At 42.7% G+C, this 24,695-nt stretch overlaps 1 protein-coding gene across 2 annotated transcripts in view; it reads right to left on the bottom strand.

Annotated features, from left to right (window-relative positions):
* ADAMTS12 (ADAM metallopeptidase with thrombospondin type 1 motif 12) overlaps positions 1 to 24,695 on the bottom strand; it is a 325,208-nt gene that overhangs the window by 22,010 nt on the left and 278,503 nt on the right. For both annotated transcript variants that reach the window (XM_053201656.1, XM_027075102.2), the window contains 2 exons: positions 16,985 to 18,109; positions 10,791 to 10,943 (listed from right to left, as the gene is read on the bottom strand). In XM_053201656.1, coding sequence (XP_053057631.1) covers positions 10,791 to 10,943; positions 16,985 to 18,109 — 1,278 coding nt within the window. The remainder of the gene's footprint in view (positions 1 to 10,790; positions 10,944 to 16,984; positions 18,110 to 24,695) is intronic.

Genomic DNA, 24,695 nt, shown 5'->3' with positions numbered 1-24,695 from the left:
AAGTCTAGCTCAAGTGTACTGTTTCCCTCACAGGCCCTCTAGAAGGAATCACTCAAACAGCTCCCAAAGATGGGGCTCCCCATGTCCGAAAACACAGGCATGGCAATGTGATAACCAGGTGGCGAGTCCAGTTCTGTCACTCACTTATTGTGAGATGTTGGGCAAGTCACAGAAAAATTCCGAGCCTCAGGTGTCATATCGATAAACTGGGACAATAACTGTCATCTCACAGCACTGTCGTGAAGGTCACAGACACTGGGGTTAGGTGCCTGCTGGTGCAGTGTGTGCCCCAGTAGGCAGCCATTCCCTCTGGTGTGCATTCATCCAGGGTGAAGGGGAACTCTCGGCCAACCCACACCCATCTGCCCTCAGAATCCTGCTAAAAACCTGTTTTCTCCACGACTCTGAAGGCAAGATGGGTTATGCTTTGTCAGATGAAGGGCTGACATGAGGGAAGTAACTGGAATACCTACTCAGTGGTTTGACTCCCAGAAGTGAGCAAATCCTGGGTTTGTCCCTACCACCCTCCTTCCTCCTGTAGCTAACATCACCTGCCTTCGTCACTGAGAGTTTGCTCAGCACAGGCCCCCTGAAAGCCATTACAAGGCTCTCCTCACTGCCCCCCTCCCCCATGCCCACACCTTGTGTAGCAGCCCTGGCATCCTGCTCAGTCTCAGGTCACTGCAGGGTGCTGACTCCTTAAAATCATGATCAACACTGATGCGCCAGCATCCCCCAAACCAGGGTTGACACAGCCGATTCTGAAGTAGACCTACTCTCTGACCTCTTGGATTTTGGAAGCTATTACATCCTCCACCTAGATTTTACTTGATCATAACTGGAGCTTCCAAGACTTGGTCTCCAATCTCTTTAGAATGCTAGTGCCAGCTGAATCCCTTCCGTTCATCTTGCCCCCATCTCCTAGTCTCTCCTGATCCTGTCCTTGCCTGGCCTGTCTTGTCACCCTCCACTGTCAGGTAGGGACTGGAGGTAGGAAGGAAGGGAACAGACCCCTGTGCTCCTCAGCCTTTTGCCTCCAACCTCTCTGTGGGTTAACAGTACATCCCCGTGGTCTTTATGTCCTGAATGTTCCTCCCTCTACTCTTTACATTGTGCGCTACTGCTCTTCTTTTAGACCTCAGCTTAGATGTCATCTCCTCAGAGAGGCCCTCCTGGAATGCCTTTATCCGAAGGAGGCTCTCTTTCTTGTAATTTCTCTCAGCTCCTTGTCCATTTCTATCACAAGAACTTGAAATGTGGAACAATTTTTATTCATTCTGTGTGTCCTTTCTCTTACACTCTCACTGCCATGGAATCAGACCCCTATCTGCCCTGGTTCCCACTGTGTCCCAAGCATCTAGCATGGTGCCAGGCACAGAGGGTCCGTACAGATTTGTTGAGTGCATATATGAATTCCGAGGGGGTTTCTAAGTGGGCTAAGGAGACCCTGGTCACTGCAGCGATGAAGAGCACCTTTAATCTCCCCATCCTCCCATCTAGTATCTCATTAGCTTGGCTAAACTTGGCTGAGAAAATGCACCAGCAAGAAAGTGTGTGCATTGCTGTAAGGTATCTGGCCCCTCTCTACACAGTGAAAAATGGTGCTCTTTCTGACCATGGTGGAATAGTCATAACTACAGAGTTTGGGATTGTGAAAGAAAATTCCTCAAACTTTCAGTAGAGGTACACCCCAAAGACAGTTCCCCCTTCTTCGGCCACCTGCAGATTGTGCTAAGTCACCTGACTTCGAACCTTGGGCTGTAACAAGGAAAGATGCTGGCCCGTGCGACAAGGGACAGACTGAGGCTCTAATGCCACCATAAATTGAGTGTCCAACTTCTTAGAGATAAACAATGCTTGCCAGACAGCACCCCTCCCCAAAGAAAAACAAGCCAATAACCTCACTTTCCTGCCATGTAGTGAGTACACAAAGGAAAAAATAACTGTCAATTTGAAATCAGCCACAGAGCAAATGAGGGAGCCTGCTAATAATTTCCACACAAAGAGGTCATTTGTCTGACCAAACAGATTTCTGGGAAATAGCACATGGTGAAGTAACAGGATTCTTTATTAGGACAAGGGAGTTTTATAAGACATTAATTATAAAATTGGATTTTTTTTTCCTATTTTTCATTTGTTGCTGCAATCTATTATTCCTAATTTAATTTTCAAGCTAGCATTACCCCTTTTGTTAGAGTATTCACATTCAATGGGAAATAAACTTTATTAATATGCTGAAGTAAATAATAAGGGAAGACACTCACTAAATCTCTGACTTTTCGGTTCCATTTTCAAAACAGCCTCTGATTCAGTTAGCAAGACAGAAGTGGCAGGATATTAAATCACTCCACTTCTAATGCTGTTTTGCCTTATATGCTGATTGCCAATTATTATATTAATTTTTTTACAGCCTTAGAGGAGGGTAATTTGTATTAATGTTTCCTCACCTGGAACCTGTGGACTAGACTGAGGACCGGAGTCAGACTAATGAGAACAGAAAGCCTGGCCAACACCTTATTGTGACCAAACAGGCCTGACTGTTTTCTAGTTATGGCATCAATTTAACTAGTGTGATCTGCAGACCAGATAGAATGAAAAATACCCTTAGCTTATAAGAGCCACTGGCAGCGATATGAAATGAAAGCACAATTCTGTGATTCTCCCTTGTGGTGTTTTTGATTTGTGGAGTCATCCTGATACCCTTTACATGTTGGACTCATACAGAGTGCTCAGTTGAGTATAGAGGAATTAGTGAGCATAGCATTGGGAGAGCAGTAGGTTGCACTCAGGTGTGACCCTGAGAGCAAATAGCCACCTGAGTTCACATGGATTAATCACTTCTCTTCTCTCAGCTTCTGTTTCTCCATCAGTATGGAAAGGAAAATAAACTAGATGATTAAACTATCCCAACATTCTAGAGGGGTATACGTGTACGGGATTGCTGCATTTGTATTCTGTTTTGATTTCAGAATACTTTCTTGCTTTCCAAGTTGAACCAAATACTAAATTTGGATACAATTTTTTCTCCTGTTCCTTTACTTATGCTGAACAGATTCACAAGACCCTTAAGATTAAATAATTCATTCCAAAAATTCTAAGTTCAACAGCATGAAAATTCATCCTTCTATCTCTTTCCCCCCTCTCACCCCAACTTTTCTTCCTCCCAGTTATTGGGCACATCTATGTTTCAGGCTCTGTATTTCTAGCAGGTGGGAAGAGTTACATAAATGAGTAGAAGGAATAATGATTATATTTATATATAAAGATTACCTCACAAGTTGTTCATGATCTAGTGAGGGCACAATGGAGGATATGGTCAGTTTCACCTAAAGAGGTCAGGAAAGGACTAAATAAAGGAGCCAAGTTTTGAGCTGAAGCATATAGGATATGTAGATGCTCGCTCAGCCAGCAAAATAGGGGGGGGGCATTCAAGGTGGAAAGAATGGCATGTATGGAGGCACAGTGCTATGAAACAACAAAGCTTGTTTGGGAAAAGTGCATTAATCAGAATGCTAGGGTAAAGAGTGGGAGTGGACAGATAGAGAGAGACGGGCAGGGGCCATCATGGAGAGCCTTGGGGTCTGGACATCAATCCTCAACTAGAGTGGTCTTGGGTTCATGTTTTCTGTGGTCCTAAATGCTTCTATTTATTTGCCATTCCTTTATTTTCTTTTTAGGGGACCCTTAATCTAAAATATTCTGGGATGTCAAGAGAAGGTGACAGTTCAGACATATAACATATTATACCAAGAATAAAATAAATGCAGTGATTTTCAGTATATGATGACCTTCCTGCTACTCAACTTTTGCTTTCTGGGGACAAAAAAATCCCTTAAAACATGCAATTCCATGTTTTCACGTTTGCATATCGGAGTTTAATATATGTTACTGGGAATATTTTATATATCAAAGTTGGGGATGGTCTGTATTTAGCAAAAAAAGGAGCTCTTCCCCTATTAAATTCATTTCTAAAAATTCAGATGTAAAAAAAAAATGTAGAACCGTCATTGACAATCTATAAAATCTAATAAACACAAAGGCAAGAAGTACAATAAGACAAAAAGACTAGCAATATACATGAAACACAAGACCATAAAGAAAGGCTGACACTTTCTCTTATTTTTCAGCAAGTCAACTACCGCTAAAATAAAATTGCAACTGTCCCTAGGTGGGAAGACAGAACATTCCAAGAAAAAATGTAAAACTGTTTCTGATTCATTTCAGAAATAATATCTGTTAGACTTAACCATGAAAAGGGAAGTGCTTGTTCTCAGAAAACAAATAAAAGGGATGTCAAATCACCAGTTTACAAAACTTCAGAAGGTGCAACCATCAAGATGTTCCATCGGGCGGTGAATGGAGCTGTGGATGATGCATCGCTCTAGGTGTCAAATGCACCTGAAGGTTTTTCAAGCCCCTTTTGTCACTTCTGCATTTCTTGCATCGCACACTTTTTTTCCTCATACAAATTTTAATGCTCTGAAATTGGCATGTTTCTTACAACTGACATACATATTTATTGTGTAGTGTTCTCTTTCTTTATGAAAAGCTGTCTTAAAATTGATGCATCCCCCAGTGGATGTTTCTTAAAACTGGGAGCATCTGGTAACAGCTGTGTGATCAAACATTAGTGATTTAAGCTCTGAGCTTTTGTTGCCTCAGTGGGAATTATAAAGAAGGTCCTGTGCTGGATGAAAATGGAACTGATTATCTAATGCTTTTGTGTAATGTCAGGCACATAGTAGTATTTGGCGAGTGTTAGTGCCCAAGGTAGGTCAAGTTCTTCAAAGTTCATGGACACCAAGCACCTTGTCCGCTTAGTACTAAGGAGTGGACACCTGCTCAAGCCAGTCATTCTGTTGACAGAACTTTCTCCACTGTCACCTGTCCACAGGCCTTGCACCCCAAGTCCAGGAAGCCAGAGGTTAGTAAGCACCTAAGAACCAGTCCTAACTTTTATCTTGAGCTCAGAGTCTGCCCAGGGTTTCATCTAAACAGTCTTTTAAGGGGGCACCTGGGTGGCTCAGTTGGTTGAGGGTCCGACTTTGGCTCAGGTCATGATCTTGCAGTTCATGGCTTCGAGGCCCACGTCAGGCTTTGTGCTGACAGCTCAGAGCCTGGAGCCTGCTTCAGATTCTGTGTCTCCCTCTCTCTCTGCCCCTCCCCCAGCTCACACTCTGTCCCTCTCTCTCTCTCTCAACAATAAAAATAAACACTAAAAAGAATAAAAAAATAAAATAAACCAGTCTTTGACCATTTACAAAGCTGTTTCACTAACATTCTCTTTTTTTGATCCTTGCAACAACTCTATGAGGTAAGTAGAGGCAATATCATCCATGTTATTTCTCAGAGATGAGAGAAAGAATGTCCCGAGGGTGAATGGCCAGCGTCATCAGTGTCATATGCTCATCACGCCAGAGCAGGGTTGCCAATCCAGATGTGTCTGATCCACTGCCCAGCCCTGCTTCTAGGATTCAGTTCTACAGAACTGTCTTTCCAAGGATGCCTCTGGGACAGACCTGAGGACCACAAGCTTGAATTTGCTTCAGGCAGATCACTACATGAAGCGGAAGCACACCATTCTGAAAGGCTACTTCTAGACATGGTAGAGGGAGAGTCTGAATGTATAGTCTTATTCTACTGTCACACACATGGGGACATGTCCACCGAAGTGGTTTCAGGCTGCTTCAAGGAGCCACACGGTGCAGTAAAACAACCACAAGTTAGACAGCCATCACAAAGGTAGGGGATTGTTGGTGAGTAACCCCAAGGCATCACGTGTGATACTTGTAGGCTCAGAGCAGGCTGCAGCAGACCTGAAGCCCTTTGAGATTTGAAATGTCTCTGGATTGGAGGTGGGGATTGGGGGGATAATGCAGAATTTCAAGATAAAATTAGAATTCTTCCCTCTGAGAAAGGATCTGTGAAAAGGCAAACCATCAATATAGCAGAATCTAAACGCTCTGGATATTTAAAGGCAAAACAAAGGGCCTACTTTCCTACTCCAGGTTTTATTTATTTTTTTATTATTAATCTAGTTATTTAAATTCAAGTTAGCTAATATACAGTGTAGTACTGGTTTCAGGAGTAGAACCCAGTGATTTATCACTTCCATAGAACATCCAGTGCTCATCCCAAGTGCCCTCCTTAATGCCCATCACCCATTTAGCCCATCCCCCCACCTACTTCCCCTCCAGCAACCCTCAGTTTGTTCTCTGTATTTAAGAGTCTCTTATGGTTTGCCTCACCCTGTTTTTCTTATTTTTCCTTCCCTTCCCCTATGTTCATCGGTTGTGTTTCTTAAATTCCACACGAGTGAAATATATGATATTTGTCTTTCTCTGCCTGACTTATTTCACTTAGCATAATACACTCTAGGTCCATCTACACTGTTACAAATGGCAGATTTTATTCTTTTTGATGGACGAATAGTATTCCAGTGTGTGTGTGTGTGTGTGTGTGTGCGCACCACATCTTCTTTATCCATTCATCAGTTGATGAACATTTGGGCTTATTCCATAATTTGGCTATTGTTGATAGTGCTGCTGTAAACATTGGGATGCATGTACCACTTAGAACAAGGCTTTTTATATCCTTTGGATAACTACCTAACAGTGCAATTGCTGGGTTGTAGGGTAGTTCTATTTTTAATTTTTTGAGGAACCTTTATACTGTTTTCTAGAGTGGCTGCATCAGTTTGCATTCCCACCAGCAGTGTAAGAGGTTCCTCTTTCTCTGCATACTTGCCAACATCTGTTTTTGCCTGAGTTGTTAATGTTAGCCATTCTGACAGGTGTGAGGTGGTATCTCATTGTGGTTTTGATTTGTATTTCCCTGATTCTGAGTACTGTTGAGCATCTTTTCATGTGTCTGTTAGCCACCTGGATGTCTTCTCTGGAGAAGTGTCTATTCATGTCTTCTGTCATATTTCTTTACTTGATTGTTTGGTTTTTGGGTGTTGAATTTGATAAGTTCTTTAAAGATTTTAGATACTAAGCCTTTATCAGACATGTCATTTGCAAATATCTTCTCCCATTCCAACTGTTGCGTGTTAGTTTTGCTGATTGTTTCCTTTGCTGTGCAGGAGATTTTTCTCTTGATGAGGTCCCACTAGTTCATTTTTGTTTTATTTTCCTTGCCTCTGGAGACATGTCTAGTAAGAAGTTGCTGCAACCAAGGTCTAAGAAGTTGTTGCCTGTTTTCTCTTGTAGGATTTTGATGGTTTCCTGTCTCACATTTAGGTCTTTCATCCATTTTGAATTTATTTTTGTGTATGGTGTAAGAAAGTGGTCCAGTTTCATTCTTCTGCATGTCGCTGTCCAGTTTTCCAAGCACCATTTGCTAGAGAGACTGTCTTTTTTCCATTGGATAGTCTTTCTTGTTTTGTTGAAAATTGGTAGGACATACATTGGTGGGTCCATTTCTGGATTCTCTTTTCTGCTCCTTTGATCTATGTGTCTGTTTTTGTGCCAGTACCATATTGTCTTGATGGTTACAGCTTTGTAATACAGATTAAAGTCTGGATTTGTGATGCCTCCAGATCTGTTTCTCTTTTTCAACATCACTTTGGCTATTCGGGGTCTTTACTGGTTCCATGCAAATTTTAGGGATTGTTTGTTCCAGCTCTGTGAAGAATGTGGTGTTATTTTGATAAGGATTGCATTGAATGTGTAGATTGCTTTGGGTAGTATTGACATTTTAACAATATTTGTTCTTCCAATTCATAAGCATGGAATGTTTTTCCATTTCTTTGTGTCTTCTTCAAATTCTTTCATAAGCTTTCTATAGTTCTCAGCATACAGATCTTTTACCTCTTTGGTTAGCTTTATTCCTAGGTATCTTATGGTTCTGGTGCAATTGTAGATGGGATCGATTCCTGGATTTCTCTTTCTGTTGCTTCATTACTGGTGTATAGAAATGCAACCAATTTATGTACATTGATTTTATATCCTATGACTTTGCTGAATTCATGTATCAGTTCTAGAAGTTTTTTGGTTGAGTCTTTTGGGTTTTCCATGTAAAGTATCATGTCACCTGTGAAGAGTGAAAGTTTGACTTCTTTGTCAATTTGGATGTTTTTTATTTCTTTTTGTTGTCTAAATGCTGAGGCTAGGACTTCCAGTACTATGTTGGACAACAGTGGTGAGAGTGGACATCCACGTTGTGTTCCTGACCTTGGGGGGAAAGCTCTCAGTTTTTCCTTACTGAGGATGATATTAGCTGTGGGCCTTTCCTATATGGCTTTTATGATGTTGAGGTATGTTCTGTGTATCCCTACTATTTTCTTGAGGGTTTTTATCAAGAAAGCACACTGTATTTTTGTCAAATGCTTTTTCTGCATCTACTGAAAGGATCATATGATTCTTATCTTTTCTTTTTTTAATGTGGTGTATCACATTGATTGATTTGTGAATATTGAACAAGACCTGAAGCCCAGGAATAAATTCCACTTGATTATGGCAAACAATTCTTTTAATGCACTGTTGAATCTGATTTGCTAGCATCTTGTTGAGAATTTTTGCATCCAGTTTCATCAGGGATGTTGGCCTGTGATTCTCCTTTTTAGTGGGGTCTTTGTCTGGTTTTAGAATGCTGACTCCATAGAATGAGATTGGGAGCTTTCCTATCATTTCAATTTTTTTTGGAACAGTTTGAGAAGAACAGGTATTAACTCTTCTTTAAATGTCTAGGGGCGCCTGGGTGGCTCAGTCGGTTGGGCGTCCAACTTCAGCTCAGGTCATGATCTCGTGGTCTGTGAGTTCAAGCCCCGCATCGGGCTCTGTGCTGACAGCTCAGAGCCTGGAGCCTGTTTCAGATTCTGTGTCTCCCTCTCTCTCTGACCTTCCCCCATTCATGCTCTGTCTCTCTCTGTCTCAAAAATGAATAAATGTTAAAAAAATTAAAAAAAAAATAAATGTCTGGTAGAATTCCCATGGGGAGCCATCTGGCCCAGGACTTTTATTTGCTGGGAGATTTTTGATAACTGACTCAATATCTTTGCTGTTTATGGGCCTGCTCCAAATTTCTATTTCTTTCTGTTTGAGTTTTGGTAGTGTGTGAGTGTCTAGGAATTTGCCCATTTCTTCCAGGTTGTCCAGTTTGTTGGCATATAATTTTTCATAGTATTCTCTAATAATTGTTTGTATTTCTGTGGTGTTGGTTGTGATCTTTCCTCTTTCATTTGTGATTTTATCTGTTTGGGTCCTCTCTCTTTTCTTTTTGTTAAGTCTAGCTAGGGGTTTATAAATTTTGTTTATTCTTTCAAAAAGCAGCTTTTAATTTCATTGATTTCTTCTGCTGTTTTTGTGTGTTTGTTTGTTTCCATATTCTTTTTTTCTGCTCTACTCTTTATTATTTCTCTTCTTCTGCTGGCTTTGGGCTTTATTTGCTTCCCCTTTTATCACTACTTTAGGTGTAAGATTAGGTTGTGTATTTGGGACCTTTCTTACTTCTTGAGGTGGGCCTGCATTGCAATGCATTTTCCTCTTAGGACTGCTTTTGCTGAATCCCACAGGGATACTGTCATGTTTTCATTTTCATTTGCTTTCATGTATTTTTAAATTTTTTCTTTAATTTCCTGGTTAATCCATTCATTCTTTTTTTTTTTTAAGTTTATTTATTTTGAGAGAGTTGGCATGAGCAGGGGAGTGGCAGAGAGAGAGGGAGAGAGAGAGAGAGAGAGAGAGAGAGAGAGAGAGAGAGAGAATCCCAAGCAAGCTCTGTGCTGACAGCGGGTCTCAAACTCATGAAATTGTGAGATCATCACCTGAGCTGAAACCAAGAGTTGGGCGCTTAACTGACTGAGCCACCCAGGTACCCCAATCCATTCATTCTTTAATAGGGTGTTCTTTAACCTCCATATATTTTAGGACTTTCCAAATTTTTTCTTGTGATTGATTTCAAGTTACACAGTGAAACCCATACCCAAACTTCTGGGTTGTTTTTCTTTTCCCTTCTGTGTCTCAGCTGTCAAGGGAAACTGGCTCCCCAGAGTGAAGATGGGGCCTAAAGAGCATCATAGTGGGGTGGTGTGCTTGGCAAACAGAAGGTACACACACGGCTTACACCTCTGCACCTCCTCCTGCCAATCAGCTATCAACCCCACAACTGTGCAGTGTCATATAGCCTAGGTCTATCCCCCAGGGGCTGGCTCAGCCCCAGGCTAAGTTAGGCCTGGTTAGTGCCCAAAAGCACCAAGGCTAACAAATCCAAAAACCTGATACAGTGTCTCACAAGGGACCATGCAGACAACACAGCAAAATGAGTAACCATAGCCAGATTAGCAGAGGACAGCAAAACCACCTTGCAAAAAGATAGTACAGGAAGTACACTTTGAGAGACCAATGTTTTCCTTATGTCTAGCCTTCTTGTCATTTGGGTCTGGAAGATTGAAAAGCACATTTGCTTTGTGAGCAGCTGCTGCGTCATGACTTAATTATACATGTGATGATGTATCGTTGTAATTATAATGGTAAATTTAAGTAACTCAGAAATAATGTTGCATGCTGGACAAGCAATTAATTACACAAATTTAACTTTTTATGCCAGTTTATCTGGGGAGAGCAAAGACAGGCAGCTAAAAACATGTGGATTAATAAAAACTCTGTACTGGTTCTAAGACTATTGTGTAACTTCAAGTAGGCCTATGGGGATGTCTTTGATTACTCATCCATTTTAGCAAAGAGGGCAGAGGGAGGTAGCAAGAGAGGAAGGGAGGAGAGACACTTACTTCAGCAAATGCTTAGATAAGGCTGTCCCCCTCCAGAACACTGCAGAGCCAGATCAATTACCTTGCTCCAGTTCCCCACTTTCCAGCTGGCGCAGGGACGAAGGTGGCATCTCTTGGCAGGGTCAGGCCTCTGAAGGGCAGCACAGTCGGAATCCCTCTGGGTGCTGCATTCCACGCTTCTCCAGTAGGCCCCCAGACCACAGGTGGTAGAGCACTGTGTGGGGAGGGGGACAGAGAAGACAGAAGCTGAAGGCCACTTTCTCAGATGTATCTCACAACACTCTGAAGTCCAGTTCTCCACCTTGGATGCTCACCTAAATTCACAGAGCTTTTTAAAAAATATCATCGCTGGGGTCCCGCCCTAGACAAATTAATCTGAATTTCCCTGGGTAGGGTCTAGGCATTGGAGTAAAAAGAAATGTCCCAAGTGATTCTAATAAACAGCCAGTGATGAGAATCCCGGATTAGCAGGTGGATTAGCAAGTGGATTAGCAAGCCAACGCAAGTGGAAATTTGCTTCTCTTTAAAAATTATCCTGGTATGAATGTCTGGGGGCTGTAGGCAAACTGCCCGCCACATTTCATACCAATGCTGCCGTTCATGGGGGATGTCAGATCCATACATCTGCCTAACACCACAATGACATTATCTCATTTCCTCTCCCAGACAAACCTGTGGTTACACTGGTATTGTGACAGTGTAGAAAAAAACCCGTGAGGCTTGGAGAGCTGGCTTGACAAGGAAGTAAAGCCTGGGGCTTTCTGCCATACACTGTCTGCTAGAGCAGTTCCTCTCAAACTTTAGTGTCCACAGGCATCACCTGGGACCTTGCTAAATGCAGATTCTGAGTCACTAGGTCTGGGGTGGAGCCGGAGGATGAGAGATCATGTGAAATAGAATGGGTTCACCAGCTGAGGCCACCTCAGATTCTGCATGTCTGCCCAGCTCCCAGGTGATGCCAATGCTGTGAGTCCTCAGACCACGCTTGGGGGTTAGAAAGATGTTACAACTTAGTGCTTTTCACCACTTGCCCTATAGGGGTACATACAGCCCATTCCTCACATGATGTTTTAATTTATTTGTAATTCTTAAATACCTCAGGTATAGCAAGGGATCGCCTTGAAAACTACAGAAGCTTTCTTCTCCATAAGTTCTTTTATTCCATGTGCTTATTAATTCTTTCATACAGTTGATTTTTCTTGCATCCCTTCTCCCCTACCCACCTTCAGAAGGAGGAACTCTCCAGACACATGCAAAACACAGCTCTGGGCTAATTAAAAAAAAACAAAAAACAAAGGATGGAGGTTCCATCTATGCCATTTTTGAAGGCTTCTTTTGATGAGTTACAAATAAAAACCAGCCTTACATTTTTCTCTCGCTGCAATTTCATCTTCCACATAATTTCGTGTGTCACTTTTTGCAAGTTCTTGTGTTATACACATATATAACAACAGAGATTCTAGATGGATAACTTTACTATAGCATCATAGAAAGGAAGAGTAGAAATTAGCCTAGGTCATCATTTTTCCAGCTGGCCCATTTATGGAGGTAATCTCTCCTCCTGCTTAAAGTTCTTTAGGATGTGGTTCATACCTAAGTTCCTAGCCCTTTCTCCTCTCTACTACATTATGTATATGCGTAATAGAGGTAAACAGCCGAAGTGCACTGACCACTGTCATAGGCTGATTGCACTAGTGGCCCACATTGGACACACCATGCTCTCTGCAATGGGAATTTGCAGATCTTTTGTCAAGCGGTGGGATATACTTGCCCAGCTCTTGAGTCAAGACTGTTCTTGTGAGTTTCTTTGGCCAATAAAATGCAGTGGATGATGTGCCACTTCTCAAGAGGACTCGCTAGTTTCAATTCTCTTTCTTGACCCCCTCTCTCTGCCATGAGAATAAAACGGGGCCAGATGCCGGAGGATGAGAGATCATGTGAAATAGAATGGGGTCACCCAGCTGAGGCCACCCCCGGCCAGCCGGCCTGTAGCTGCCCCCACAGCCGATGCACCGCAAGCCAAGCAAGCTGAGGTCCGCTAAGCTCAGCCCCAATCAACAGAATCTCTCAGCTGACCCACAGACTCGACGAAACCCTGAGGTTTTGTGGTGGTTTGTCATATAGCATTATTATAGCAATAGGCAATTGCTACAACTACATAACAGGTATCTTTCCTACATTTTCTTTAACCTTCTGAGATTCAGGGTACAATTATAGTTCTGCAACTGGCTAATTGTGTGGTCTTTTGCAACTTCCTAACTCCCTAGACTGTAAAACTGGTGATAACATTAGGACCACAGAAATTTGTGCACATGGTCAGGACTCTACAAATGTTACCTAATGAATACAACACAGCTGCAAGGTCAGCATATGAGTCTCACTTTCCAGATATCTGGGGCCCAGAGATAGAAGCAACATTCAAGGCCACATAGTGTGTTGTTAATTTCATATTATGACATAGAGAAAATATATTCGCCCCAATCCAGGAAAGGACCTAGTCAACTAAATTCCCAGGCTAATGATAACCCGGTAAATCTCAAATGATGTCTATGATTCTTTGTACTGTATTTATGTGGCAACTAAATTCATGTTGTCTCTGGGGCTCTGAATTTAGTCCTAATAGATTCAGATCCCATGAGCAGACATTTAATTCTTTTTGAACACTTTTTTTCTTTTTATTCTTTTTTTAAAAAGTTTATTTATTTTGAGAGAGAGAGACAGAGAATGCACAGAAGGGGCAGAGGGAGAGGGAAGAGAGGGAGAGAGAAAGAGAGAGAATCCCAAGCAGGATCTGCACTATCTGTGCAGAACCCCATGTGGGGTTCGATCTCATAAACTGTGAGGTCATGACCTGAGTCAAAATCAAGAGTTAAATGCTTAACTGACTGAGTCACCCAGGCATCCCAATTTTTTTTTCTTGTTTTGACAGTTTCTATTGAGGCAGCAGACAACAGTGCAAAGGTAATGCTGACAGGGGCAAATGCATGGGACACAGTACAAGAGACATGGAATGCCACCAGTTGTCATTAGTACGAGTTCCAAACTTGGAGTGGGCGATGAGACAAGAAAAAACCCTGGGGAGGTTGAAGGACAACTTCACTTTGTCCTGGAAACCTTCATCCTCATTACAGTTAGTGACCCTGTGGCAACCGAGGTACCAGGTCAAGGAGGAGGTTTCCGGATGCTCAGAACTGGAACTAACCAGGAGGGCTGGATCAGCATCACGTGACAACTGCTGTGAATGGCTGTGGAAAATCAGACTGTTGCTTCCATTTACACAACTGCACAGCTTACACTTAGCTGAGTGACCCAGGGGATCTGACTGGATGATGGGGCAATTCAATGAGAGGTGATTTTCTGACGAAATAGGAGCCATACCCTCGTACACTGCATAGCACCTAGGTTTTCTGTTTTGCAAACAGATATCAGAGCAAACACTTACTGGGTGCTTCCTATGTGCCCCATACTCTTCTGAGTACCTTACACATTGTTAGTCCTTTCATCCCCTCACAATCTCTGATTCAGGCATTGACACTGTCCTCATCACACATGAAGAAACTGATGCAGGGTGAGGACATATATAGTTAGCGGCTGAGCCAAGATTCCAACCCAGAAAGTCTGGTTTCAAGTTTTATGTGCATTTATAGTGTTAAACCCATTTTTATATCAATTCCTTAATTTTTGAAATCACAATTAGAGGAACACGTTGTATACAACGGGAAGTGTGAAGAGCCCTTCCACACAGGACAGAAAAGTGGGAGGAAACGGTGAGAACAATTTTCAGTCAAACAATAAGGAACTTTAGAAATTACTTCCAATCTTAATGATCAGGAAAGACTTTATGGCAGCTCATAGCCTGGTCCTGAAGAACAGGGGAGATTCTAAAAGGAAAATGAGGAGGGGAAGGAAATTCCAGGCAGAGGGAACAGTGTAAAAAAAGGCATTAGACTGAGAGGAGCAGGAGGCTTAGGGAAAACTGAGCAGTTTAGATCTGCTGAAGCTTAAGATGATGAAACAGAGTGAAGCCAGTGTGGTTTGAAAGCTTGGTTATGTAATGTTGTAAAGGCTGTTGGAAGTCCGAGTGGATTTATCTGATCTGATATGTAATGAAGAGACATTAAAGATTTGTGAGCGGGAGTTTGGAATGATTAGTAAATTCCTTCAGAAGACTAAGTTGGCAGTCTTAATGTCTCTTGTGATTCGTGGAATGCGTTACAGTGGCGGGGGGGGGGGGGGGGTTGCTGGAGGCACATAGACCAGATAGGAGGCAAGAACAGTAACTGAGGGTCCTCCTCTTTTCACTGTTGGGGCACTAACTGGCATTTTGCAGTGGACATTTCTTCTTTATAAGAGACTTCCCTGAATGTCGCAGGGCTTTTATCATCTTTGGCTCTCAATGTTGAATGCTGGTAGTAGCCCCTCCCCCATCACTGTAGCAAACACAAGCATCCCCATCTTTTCCCAGTGCTTCCCACCATTAGATTGGAAACCACTGGCCCTAAACTAACAGGAAATAAACAGGAGATGATAGAAATGATAAGGTGACACTGACTTGTAAAACCGTTAAGGTTTTTATAGGGGGCTTGGGGAAGATTGGTATCAATGCGGTTTCTAAGCTGCAGTCATTGAGAGGCCGTCCTAAAGAAGCTTCAGAAATGGACAGAAAAAAAAAAAATCAGAGGATAGTGGGAAAACCAAAGTTTTCATTGTGACTCTGATCCTCTCTGACAATTCTCTGTATTAAACATTTTGTCTCAAAAGATGTGTAAAGAGAGCAGGCGCCTAACCCTATCACAAAGGGAATTTCTGCCAAATGTTGAACTCTGTTCTCCTAATATCCTTTGCAGCCCTGACAAACTGCCATCTGGACCAATTCCTTTTCTCCGGTCAAACCGCCTAGAGTTAATAGCTCTCAATAGCTTCACCATGGTTGCCAATTCTTGGCAATCTATGATGTATTCAATAAGGCAGTTTATTTCTGTCAAAGTCAACTGATGACATTTGAGATAAATCAAGTGTGTCTTGATTTACTATAATCAAAATGTACCAATTGACTTCTGGCCTCCACAGTCACCAGAGCCAGTAAGTACTTTTATGTTGATTTAGTTTACAGGTAATTCACAGTTAATGCCCATTTTACAAACTGGATAGAGTGGAGTTAGAATGTACATTATCCAGCTGACAGTTGTGTCCCTCAACAAGTCACGTGACTGCTACAAATTTTATTTCTCTATTTGCAAATTGGCATAATGAGACCTCACCTACTCCTCGGGACTGTCAAAAGGAGAAAATAAGAGGCTACATGTGAAAGTGGTTTGGAAACCAACATGCTTTATAAATTATATGCACTGTTGTTATATTAGCTACAAATACTTCATTTCTCTTTAGCTAGGAGAGGAGTCATGAATTGTCATAAAAATGCTGACTGATGTAAGCATGTGACCATTTTGCCACAAAGTTCTCTTTTGAGTTGTCAAATTATTTTAACAAGTTCATATACTGTGCATTCAAAATTCAAATGGGTGAAAATGATTTTGATGTTTCAAAGGATATTAATTAGTTCTAGAAATGGAAAAACAAATATCTAGCCAAATTTCTGAAGCTTGAAAACAGAGGCCAACATTCTGTCGTCGTGTTTATTTTCTTCTTCCTCCACTTTCTAATTCTTTTAATGAGTCAAAACGATTTTTTCATGCAAGCATGCAAACAGAACAAGAAGAAAAGAAAACCATCGATAACACTGAACTAGAGAATGCTTTTAAGGAATTTTATCTTCAATTTCCACTCCAATTAGGATTACCTGACAGATTTTAACTAGAATCCCAAGATCAGCTGTCTCTAACGAAATGCAAACTCTGGCCTCTTCAGCCGCCCCTCCGCACCAGCTGCTGAGGTTTGTAGCTAGAGGGCGTGTTACAGGTGATCTATACCTGTAGACAAAGGAGTCTACTGTTTGTAGACAAAGAGCGGAGTCCAAAACATGGACTGAGTTCTCCACCATCACACAGCTGAATCGCCCAGCCCTCCTGACTATACGCTTTATCTCACTACATTTGTCCTCCCTCCCTGGAGATTTTCTTCCCCTCAATTTAGGAGGTAGGGAGGACAGGAGGGAGGTGAGCACCTGGACCTGTTTCACGTTTCTTCCACATCGGGCTATATTTTACACAAGTCCATTTGAAATCTACACAAGAACGCAACACCCCTACTACTTCCATGGAGACACAGGCATGGGGTAAGAAATGGAACTCCTACCTCACTCCAGTTTCCAACAACCCAGTATGCAGGGCTGCTGCTCGTGGACACCTGCTTGTAATTGGAAGTGTTTAGCAAAAACCCCTCAGCTATCAGACTTTTTGCATCTTCCTCAGTCAGGACTGGTCCGGAACTCTGCGTCAGATTCATGTTGTTTGGAAGTTCTGGGGGGTCATGGTTTATGGAACGTTCTGAGGGTCCTGGCTGGTGGTCTCCTCCCAGAGGGAATGGAGTGTTTGCTGGCTTTTCAGTGAACATCCCTTCAGCTCCAGGTGCACCATTTTTGAGAGTAGCAGGCCTTTGGCTGGGTAGCAGTCCTTCCATCACTGTGCTGAAGGGTGGCCACATGGACGGCCCCCTGAAATAAGGTGTTGGTGGGGGTCCAAGGGGCATTTCTGTGCTTTGCACCACTGAAGCATCATTTCCAGGTACTCTGATTTTGGTCCACGTTATGGAGTTGTTTTCATTTTTGTCCTTAGCTTGTTCACTGTCTTCCCCTGAGCCACTGTGAATCTCCATTTCTGGCTCTTTGGTCAAGGTATCATAAAATGGAGTCACCTGCCAAGTCACAGGGCTGCTGGAAGATGGCAAATCAGAACCACTCATTGTCGTGGTTAAAAAGTCTCCCTCTGAGGTAGGACCAGTGTCTGAATTGGGAACATTCTCTTCATTTGGCTGGACACTCAAAGGCCAGGAAGTGATGATGGGCTGGGAAGTACTTCCAGTGGAAATGACATAATTGGAGCCCAGTTCAGTTTGGTTTGAACTGTTCTGCCACCATTTCCCATCCAGGTCTCCTTCTTTGGGATCTGGGGTAGGACCGGGGCTGCTGATGGCCAGGGCACTTGTACTCACAGACTGGGGCACTGTGGGTGTGCTCAGTGTTCTGGGACTGGACGTTGTTGGAGGGATGGGCTTTAAGGGGTCCTGCCCAGATGTTGGTGGCTTTCTCCCACTGGAAATTGTGCCTTTGTTGGGCTTCAGAACTCTTCGGCTAGATGGGCATTGCTGGAGGCCACAAAGAGCCCGGCTATTGGGTTTCCTTGTTGCGTCACAAGGTTCATCATGGTTCTTGGCGCACGTGACACTGCGAATCCGCACTCCACCACCACAGGAAACAGAACACTGGAGAGAGAGACAGCTGTTACTTTAGTGGGATAGACACACTGGTTCTCATACTCAGGTCTGCAACAAGTGAGAACGGGCCCAATGGAAACTGCACTGTGCAGCTTAAACTTGTTTTCTTCTATCTTTACATTTGATTTCTGTGCTCCTCTAGTTTTCCATGGAAATATGTATCTCCTGGAGACCAGATGGGGCTCAGGACCAATCATTACCCTTCGCAAACTGAAAATACAAACCATGACCTAGTAAAATGGAAGTCTCCCTGGGCTTTGAACATGGGGCACTGAATTCACAAACAGTGCAATGATTTGTACAAGTCACCTATTCTTTTTAAGAGATACTAATATCTTTCCTAGGGTTGCAGTGCTGTTAAATTAATGTAAAATGTTTACATATTTTCTGGAATCTATTAAGTTACTTATGATGAACCTTCCCCTTAATGTTTAGAAAATGGCAGGTATAACTAACATTACCCACCCGGGCACCACAGGCTCCATTTCCACTTGCCTATGCCAGGTAGAATCAGATTAAAAGCTAGACAACTATCATACTCACACATGTACACAGATCTAGGACGTATTCTGAAATTTAAAGGTGGGTAGTTAGTCAAAGGTAGAGAGAGATACCCTTTCCAAAGAGTGAGTCCTGTAGCATGGTGTTGGTGTGAGGGACCATGGTAAGTGCCCTTCTCCGATGTTCCCCCCACATTCTGTAGCTCATGCCAAAGCACAGGCAGAGTGCCTTTGGGGGATTCCTAACAGGGTAGTCTTTCCACAGGATTCATGGTAAAGAATATTTATTTCCTCAGTCCCAGCAGCTGCAAACCACATGTAGTTGCTACATAACACTAAATTTCTAGATGTTTTGAAAAATCTATACTTTTACCACACAGCTCCATTTTTAGCCTTTTCTTTCTAATTTAAAGTCAGCTACCAAATATATGGCCCCTGAATGTGAACCATCCAGGGGTATTCACTGGCTGTTTCACATCTGTCTGTCTTACATTCCCAACCTCAAAGCAGGTTTTTTTGAGGATGGGGTTCACATAATGACTGGCAGATTTCCAAATGTTCACAGCCATTGTTTTGTGCGATACTCGTGACAGCACTGTGAGATTTACAAGGCAGGAATTATGATTCCACCTTCCACAAGAGAGGAACCTGAGACTCAGCGACCTGCTCGAAAGGCTGCAAGTCAGTGGCAGAGTAAGAATCAGATTTATTTCGCATCCTCCAAGAAATCTAGTGCAACACACTGGACAGGTAGCCATCAACTGATTTCACTTATTGACTTGACTACAGATGCTTGATTTCTGAAAAGTTACCCAAAGGCAGTTTTTTATTCATAACTCAACTCCAGGATAGTTCGTGGGACACAGTGATCACTCAATACACATTTTTTTTGTTCTTTTAAAGTTTATTTATTTATTTATTCATTTATTTTTGGGGCGGGGGAGACAGAGAGAGAGAGAGAGAGAGAGAGAGAGAGAGAGAGAGAGAGAATCCCAAGCAGTCTCTGCACCATCAGCACAGAGCCTGATGTGGGGCTCCAACTCATGAACCACGAGGTTGTGACCTGAGCCAAACCAAGAGTCAGATGCTTTATTGACCAAGCCACCCAGGTGCCCCAATATACACTTATTAAGTGACAATTTTACCTGGAAAAAATCAGGAATGGGAAAATTCTTCTGTGAGCTTATGCATTTTTTAGCTTAAGTTTTTTGCCTTCTCAAATCCTATTTTCAATTCCTTCTGTGTACGAAAATAATGTTGATGTATAAAACTCCCCCATTATTTTGTCACAGTCAAGCCTAATCACTCACTGATGTTTGACAGTTCTGTGAAATCAGCTCCTTTGAAAAGCAGGAGACACTTATAAGCACTGGAGACAGTGCAGCCGACAGTGTGTTCAACTGCACGTTGGGGGTTATCTCACTTTGGAGACTGCAAAGGGCAGGCTGCAGGTAGTTCTTTTCCTAGTTTGCTGTAATGTTTCTGCCTTCTTGTGTGCAAAAATATTTTATGCTCCGTCCAGTTCATCCTCCTGACTTGCTCTCTGCTTGTTACGTTCTAATCCGAACCCCCTGAGTTTTCAAATCTCCTCTTTGGAAAAATTATCAGTCCAATCAAATACCCTTCATGTATGTCTGAACGCATTTGTGCACCGGCTGCCTCAGGCAGGCTAGGTTCTGGGAGCTGAGTCACAAAAGGGGCCCTGGCTAAGGCCACCTGCCCTCAAGCAGCAGGTGTCTCTCCCTTTGGGTATTTCTTTCCAAGAAATGTCAGAGTAGACATTTCTCTTCTTTCTCTTCATTCCATTTTTTGTTTGTTTTGACTTGAAATGCTTATAATGTCCACAGGGAAGTTAGACTTTACGACTTTATAAGCATTAAAAAAAAATCCAAAAGTATATAGATATGTGCCCTCCACCCCTACTTGACCTATGAAGCAAAAGAGCTTATAAAACCTGTAAGAAGCAATGTGAACTCCCCAATCTGTCATTATTAATTAACCCCACACATGACAGGGCAACTAAACCTTAGCTTTCTCCTCTGGAAATCTAGAGAAATTAATACTCACCTTTCAAGGAGGCTGTGAGGATTACATGAGACAACAGTCTTAACACAGTGCACAATATATAGAAGACAATTGGCAATTGGAAGCTATTATTATCACTGTTATAAGAATGATGCTGAAAATAATAATAGTGATAACAGCAAAGGGCTTGGGGGTCTCTGATTTCTACTATCCTTCTGGAGCACAGGGACACACACCTGTCTGTGGAAAGTATGAGGAGAGCAGCTGTCTGGGTGAAGTCGTTGTAGGCACATGCCTAGAAGATACTGTGGATACCCATACGTCCCACTGGTTTATTGCTGGATTTTTTAAGATTGAGATCCCCTAGGGCTAACAGATGTGTATAATATATATGTATATATAATATATAATATATATGTATATGTATATACATATATACACACATATAGAAAGAATTACAAATTACAAGTATTAAGCAACCTTTTTTACTGTGCAAATTTGCTCAACCTAAAAGAATAAAACAGGGCTAAATAATAGCTATCTAGCTGTTTAGTTAAAATACATTAGATTTTCAGCTGTTATTATAAAAAACATTTTTTTAACATTTATTAATTTACTTTGAGAGAGAAAGAGAGAGCAAGCATGTGTGCAGGGGAGAGCCAGAGAGAGAATCCCAAGCAGGCTCTGTGTGGGACTCAGACTTGCGAATGTGAGATCACGACCTGAGCTGAAATCAAAAGTTGGACACTTAACCGACTAAGCCACCCAGACACTTCAGATTTTGCGCTTTTAAAAGTGAAGAGTATTCTAGAACAGAAATTCCAAAGTGGCAGCCTAAAGACTAAATTTGGCCCACACACATTATTTCTTTGGCCTCCTCAATCTTAAAACAAACAAGCAAACAGACAAAATACAAAAACTGAATTAGTAGCCAACATTTAAAAATCAGTAGATTTCATGGGGCGCCTGGGTGGCTCAGTCAGTTAAGCCTCCGACTTCGGCTCAGGTCACGATCTCACAGTTTGTGGGTTCGAGTCCCGTGTCAGGCTCTATGCTGACAGCTCAGAGCCTGGAGCCAGCTTCATATTCTGTGTCTCCTTCTCTCTCTGCCCCTCCCCTACTAGCGCTCTGCCTCCCTCTATCTCTCTCTCTCTCTCCCTTTCTCTCAAAAAAAAAAAAAAATAAGCGGATAAAAAAATCTTTTTAATTAGCAGATTTCATATTAAAACTACAGATTTTTAGCTTCTCTCAAAAAAGCGGATGATCTGCAACTATTGGCCCCATTCCCAAATGGCAACTCAAAACTTCATGAATGGAGACCTGGGTCTGGGAGGAGTTTATATGTTTTCCAGCACACCTACCCTTTCCTCCCCATCTGCTTTCCTTACCCAGTAGACACGGAAGCTTCCAAGTAATGGATGGATGCCACTCTTTAGCCCTGGGGCATATTGTGCCCAGCAGGACAGTGTTAACTCTCTGCCAAGTATATTGGGGCTAAAAACAAAGTTGCCTTTTTCTCCTCCTCAGACCAGAACAAGCAGCACTGTTTTGTGTTCAGCCCCATGCTTCTTCCTGTACATCTTGTAACTGTGTTTATCTCCTTAGGAGCTGTCAAGCCCTTCAGATGAGATAAATACAGGACACAATGCCACACTTAGAGCTCATCTCAACCGGTAGTTTGGGAACTCTCAAAACCAGTATCTGCTATGGTTATTTTATGCCCTTACCTTGCAATTTTGAACTCCGTACCGGGCAAGCAGCTTGTCAATCTGTTATTGTCCTCCCTGGGTGTCAATCTTGCTCTTACTTGCCATTACTTCAAGATTAAGGCCTCTGGGGAGCCCACTGAGAACAAGGTCTGCTGCTAAATGAGTCAAGCCACCCACCTGAACGGCACTGTGGAGGAGGGGAGCTCACAAATGGCTCAGAACTATAGTGCTGAGAGTTTATTCAAAAACACAGTTGGGGCTTATCACAGAGTTAGGGCTAAAGGGCTGAGTAGAGAAACAGCTAATGCTTTGCCATAAAAACATTAATTGTATAGTCTCAGGAATTTATAAATGAATGGTTGGATCTCATGCTTAAACCAGCTTTGAAAGTAAGCTGAAACACTTAGGTAGCTGTTATGGGTTGAACTGTGTCCCCTCAAAAAGATATACTGGAGTCCTAACCCCTGCCTAACCCCTCCCGCTCCACCTCAGAGAGCTTATTTGGAGGTGGGGCCTTTGCAGAGGCAGTCAAGTACAAATGAGGACACAAGGTGGGTCCTAATCCAGTATGACCACTGTCCTTATAAAAAGGGAAATTCTGATGTAGAGACACATACATCAGGACCACGCCATTGAAAGCAGAGATCAGGGTGTTAACATCTATAAGGAAACCAGAGGCCACCAGAAGCTAGAAGGCATGGAACAGAGTCTCCCTCACAGCCCTTAGAGGGAACCAACACTGCCAAGACCTTGGACTTCTGGCCTCCAGAGCTGTGAGACAATAAATGTTGTTAAACAACCAAGTTTAACATGCTACTTCGTCATGGCAGTCCTAGCAAACTCATATAGTACCCTAGACAATGAAAAGAAATATCAGACGTGATGAAGAGAATCAACATGGTCCCGAACTAGTTTTCCGTGAGCAGTTGTGTCAAACAAGGATTCCTGTATGTGTCCTCCAGGAAACCTGGCAAAGCACAAGCCGCTGACATCTGAGAAGAACTGAGATGTTGGCACGAACAGACATCCCGGGCCAAAAGAGAAGGTGGTCGAGCCCCCGCAGAAGTGCCTTGGACCTTAACTCCGACTGGGGACTACCACAGGTAAGTGCCTCAGAAGCGTCTCCTAGCTTCCCTGTTCCGTCTTCCTTCAGTCTGAGGGCATTTCTTTTTTAAAAAAAAATTTTTTTAACGTTTATTTATTTTTGAGACAGAGAGAGACAGAGCATGAATGGAGAAGGGTCAGAGAGAGAGGGAAACACAGAATCTGAAACAGGCTCCAGGCTCTGAGCTGTCAGCACAGAGCCCAACGCGGGGCTCGAACTCACAGACCGCGAGATCATGACCTGAGCCGAAGTCGGATGCCTAACCGACTGAGCCACCCAGGTGCCCCTAATTTTAGCATTCTTGATAGATATGTAGTGATATCTCCTTGTGGTGCTATCTCATTAAGTTTCATCTCCCCAACAGGTAACGTTGGACATCTTTTCATGTGCTTTTTTGATATCCGTATGTCTTCATCAGTGAAATGTTTGTTTCTGTCTTTTGCTCATTAAAAACAAAAATTTAATGTTTTTGAGAGAGAAACAGAGCACAAGTTGGGGGAGGGGCAGAGGGAGAAGAGACACAGAATCCGAAGCAGGTTCCAGGCTCCACACTGTCAGCACAGAGCCGCGGGGCTCGAACTCATGGACTGCGAGATCATGACCTGAGCCGAAGTATGACGCTTAACCGACTGAGCCACCCAGGCGCCCCTGAGGGCATTTCTGTGAGTCTTCGCACAAGAGTGTTCTTGGCTTCCTGCTCAGCAGGAGACCTGCTTGCCAGTGTGTGCTGCAGGGTCTTCTGTCTCAAGAGCCAGGAGACCTGGTTTGTGAAAATCGCCATTTCATCTACCTGGTCACTCGGACACGCCAACACCCACAAGAGAAGCTTTGACTTAACAGATCCTCAGTAAGCTGGTTAATTGATGGTTGTGTTCATTTGTTTGTGTGCTTTTTGTCAGGCACAGAAAGGGCGTGTCTGCTTTTGGAGGCTCTGCACCACACCCCATCAAATATATTAAAGGAACATCTCTAATCTCAAGGGAAATACAGTCTTTTTCTCTAAAAACCCTCTGACAGGGGCGCCTGGGTGGCTCAGTCGGTTAAGTATCCAACTCTTGGTTTCAGCTCAGGTCATGATTTCACAGCTTCGTGATTTGAAGAGAGTCATGGGATTCTCTCCCTCTCCCTATGTCCCTCCCCCACTCTCACTGTCTTTGTCTCTTTCAAAATAAATAAATAACCTTAAAAAAATAAAAATAAAAACCATCTGAAAGGCTTTTTCTTCTTTTGCTCTG

The sequence above is a fragment of the Acinonyx jubatus genome, chromosome A1, assembly GCF_027475565.1.
Source record: "Acinonyx jubatus isolate Ajub_Pintada_27869175 chromosome A1, VMU_Ajub_asm_v1.0, whole genome shotgun sequence".
Taxonomy (NCBI): domain Eukaryota; kingdom Metazoa; phylum Chordata; class Mammalia; order Carnivora; family Felidae; genus Acinonyx; species Acinonyx jubatus.
The sequence above is the reverse complement of the archived record's forward strand: the minus strand, read 5'-3'. Positions and strand labels throughout refer to the sequence as shown.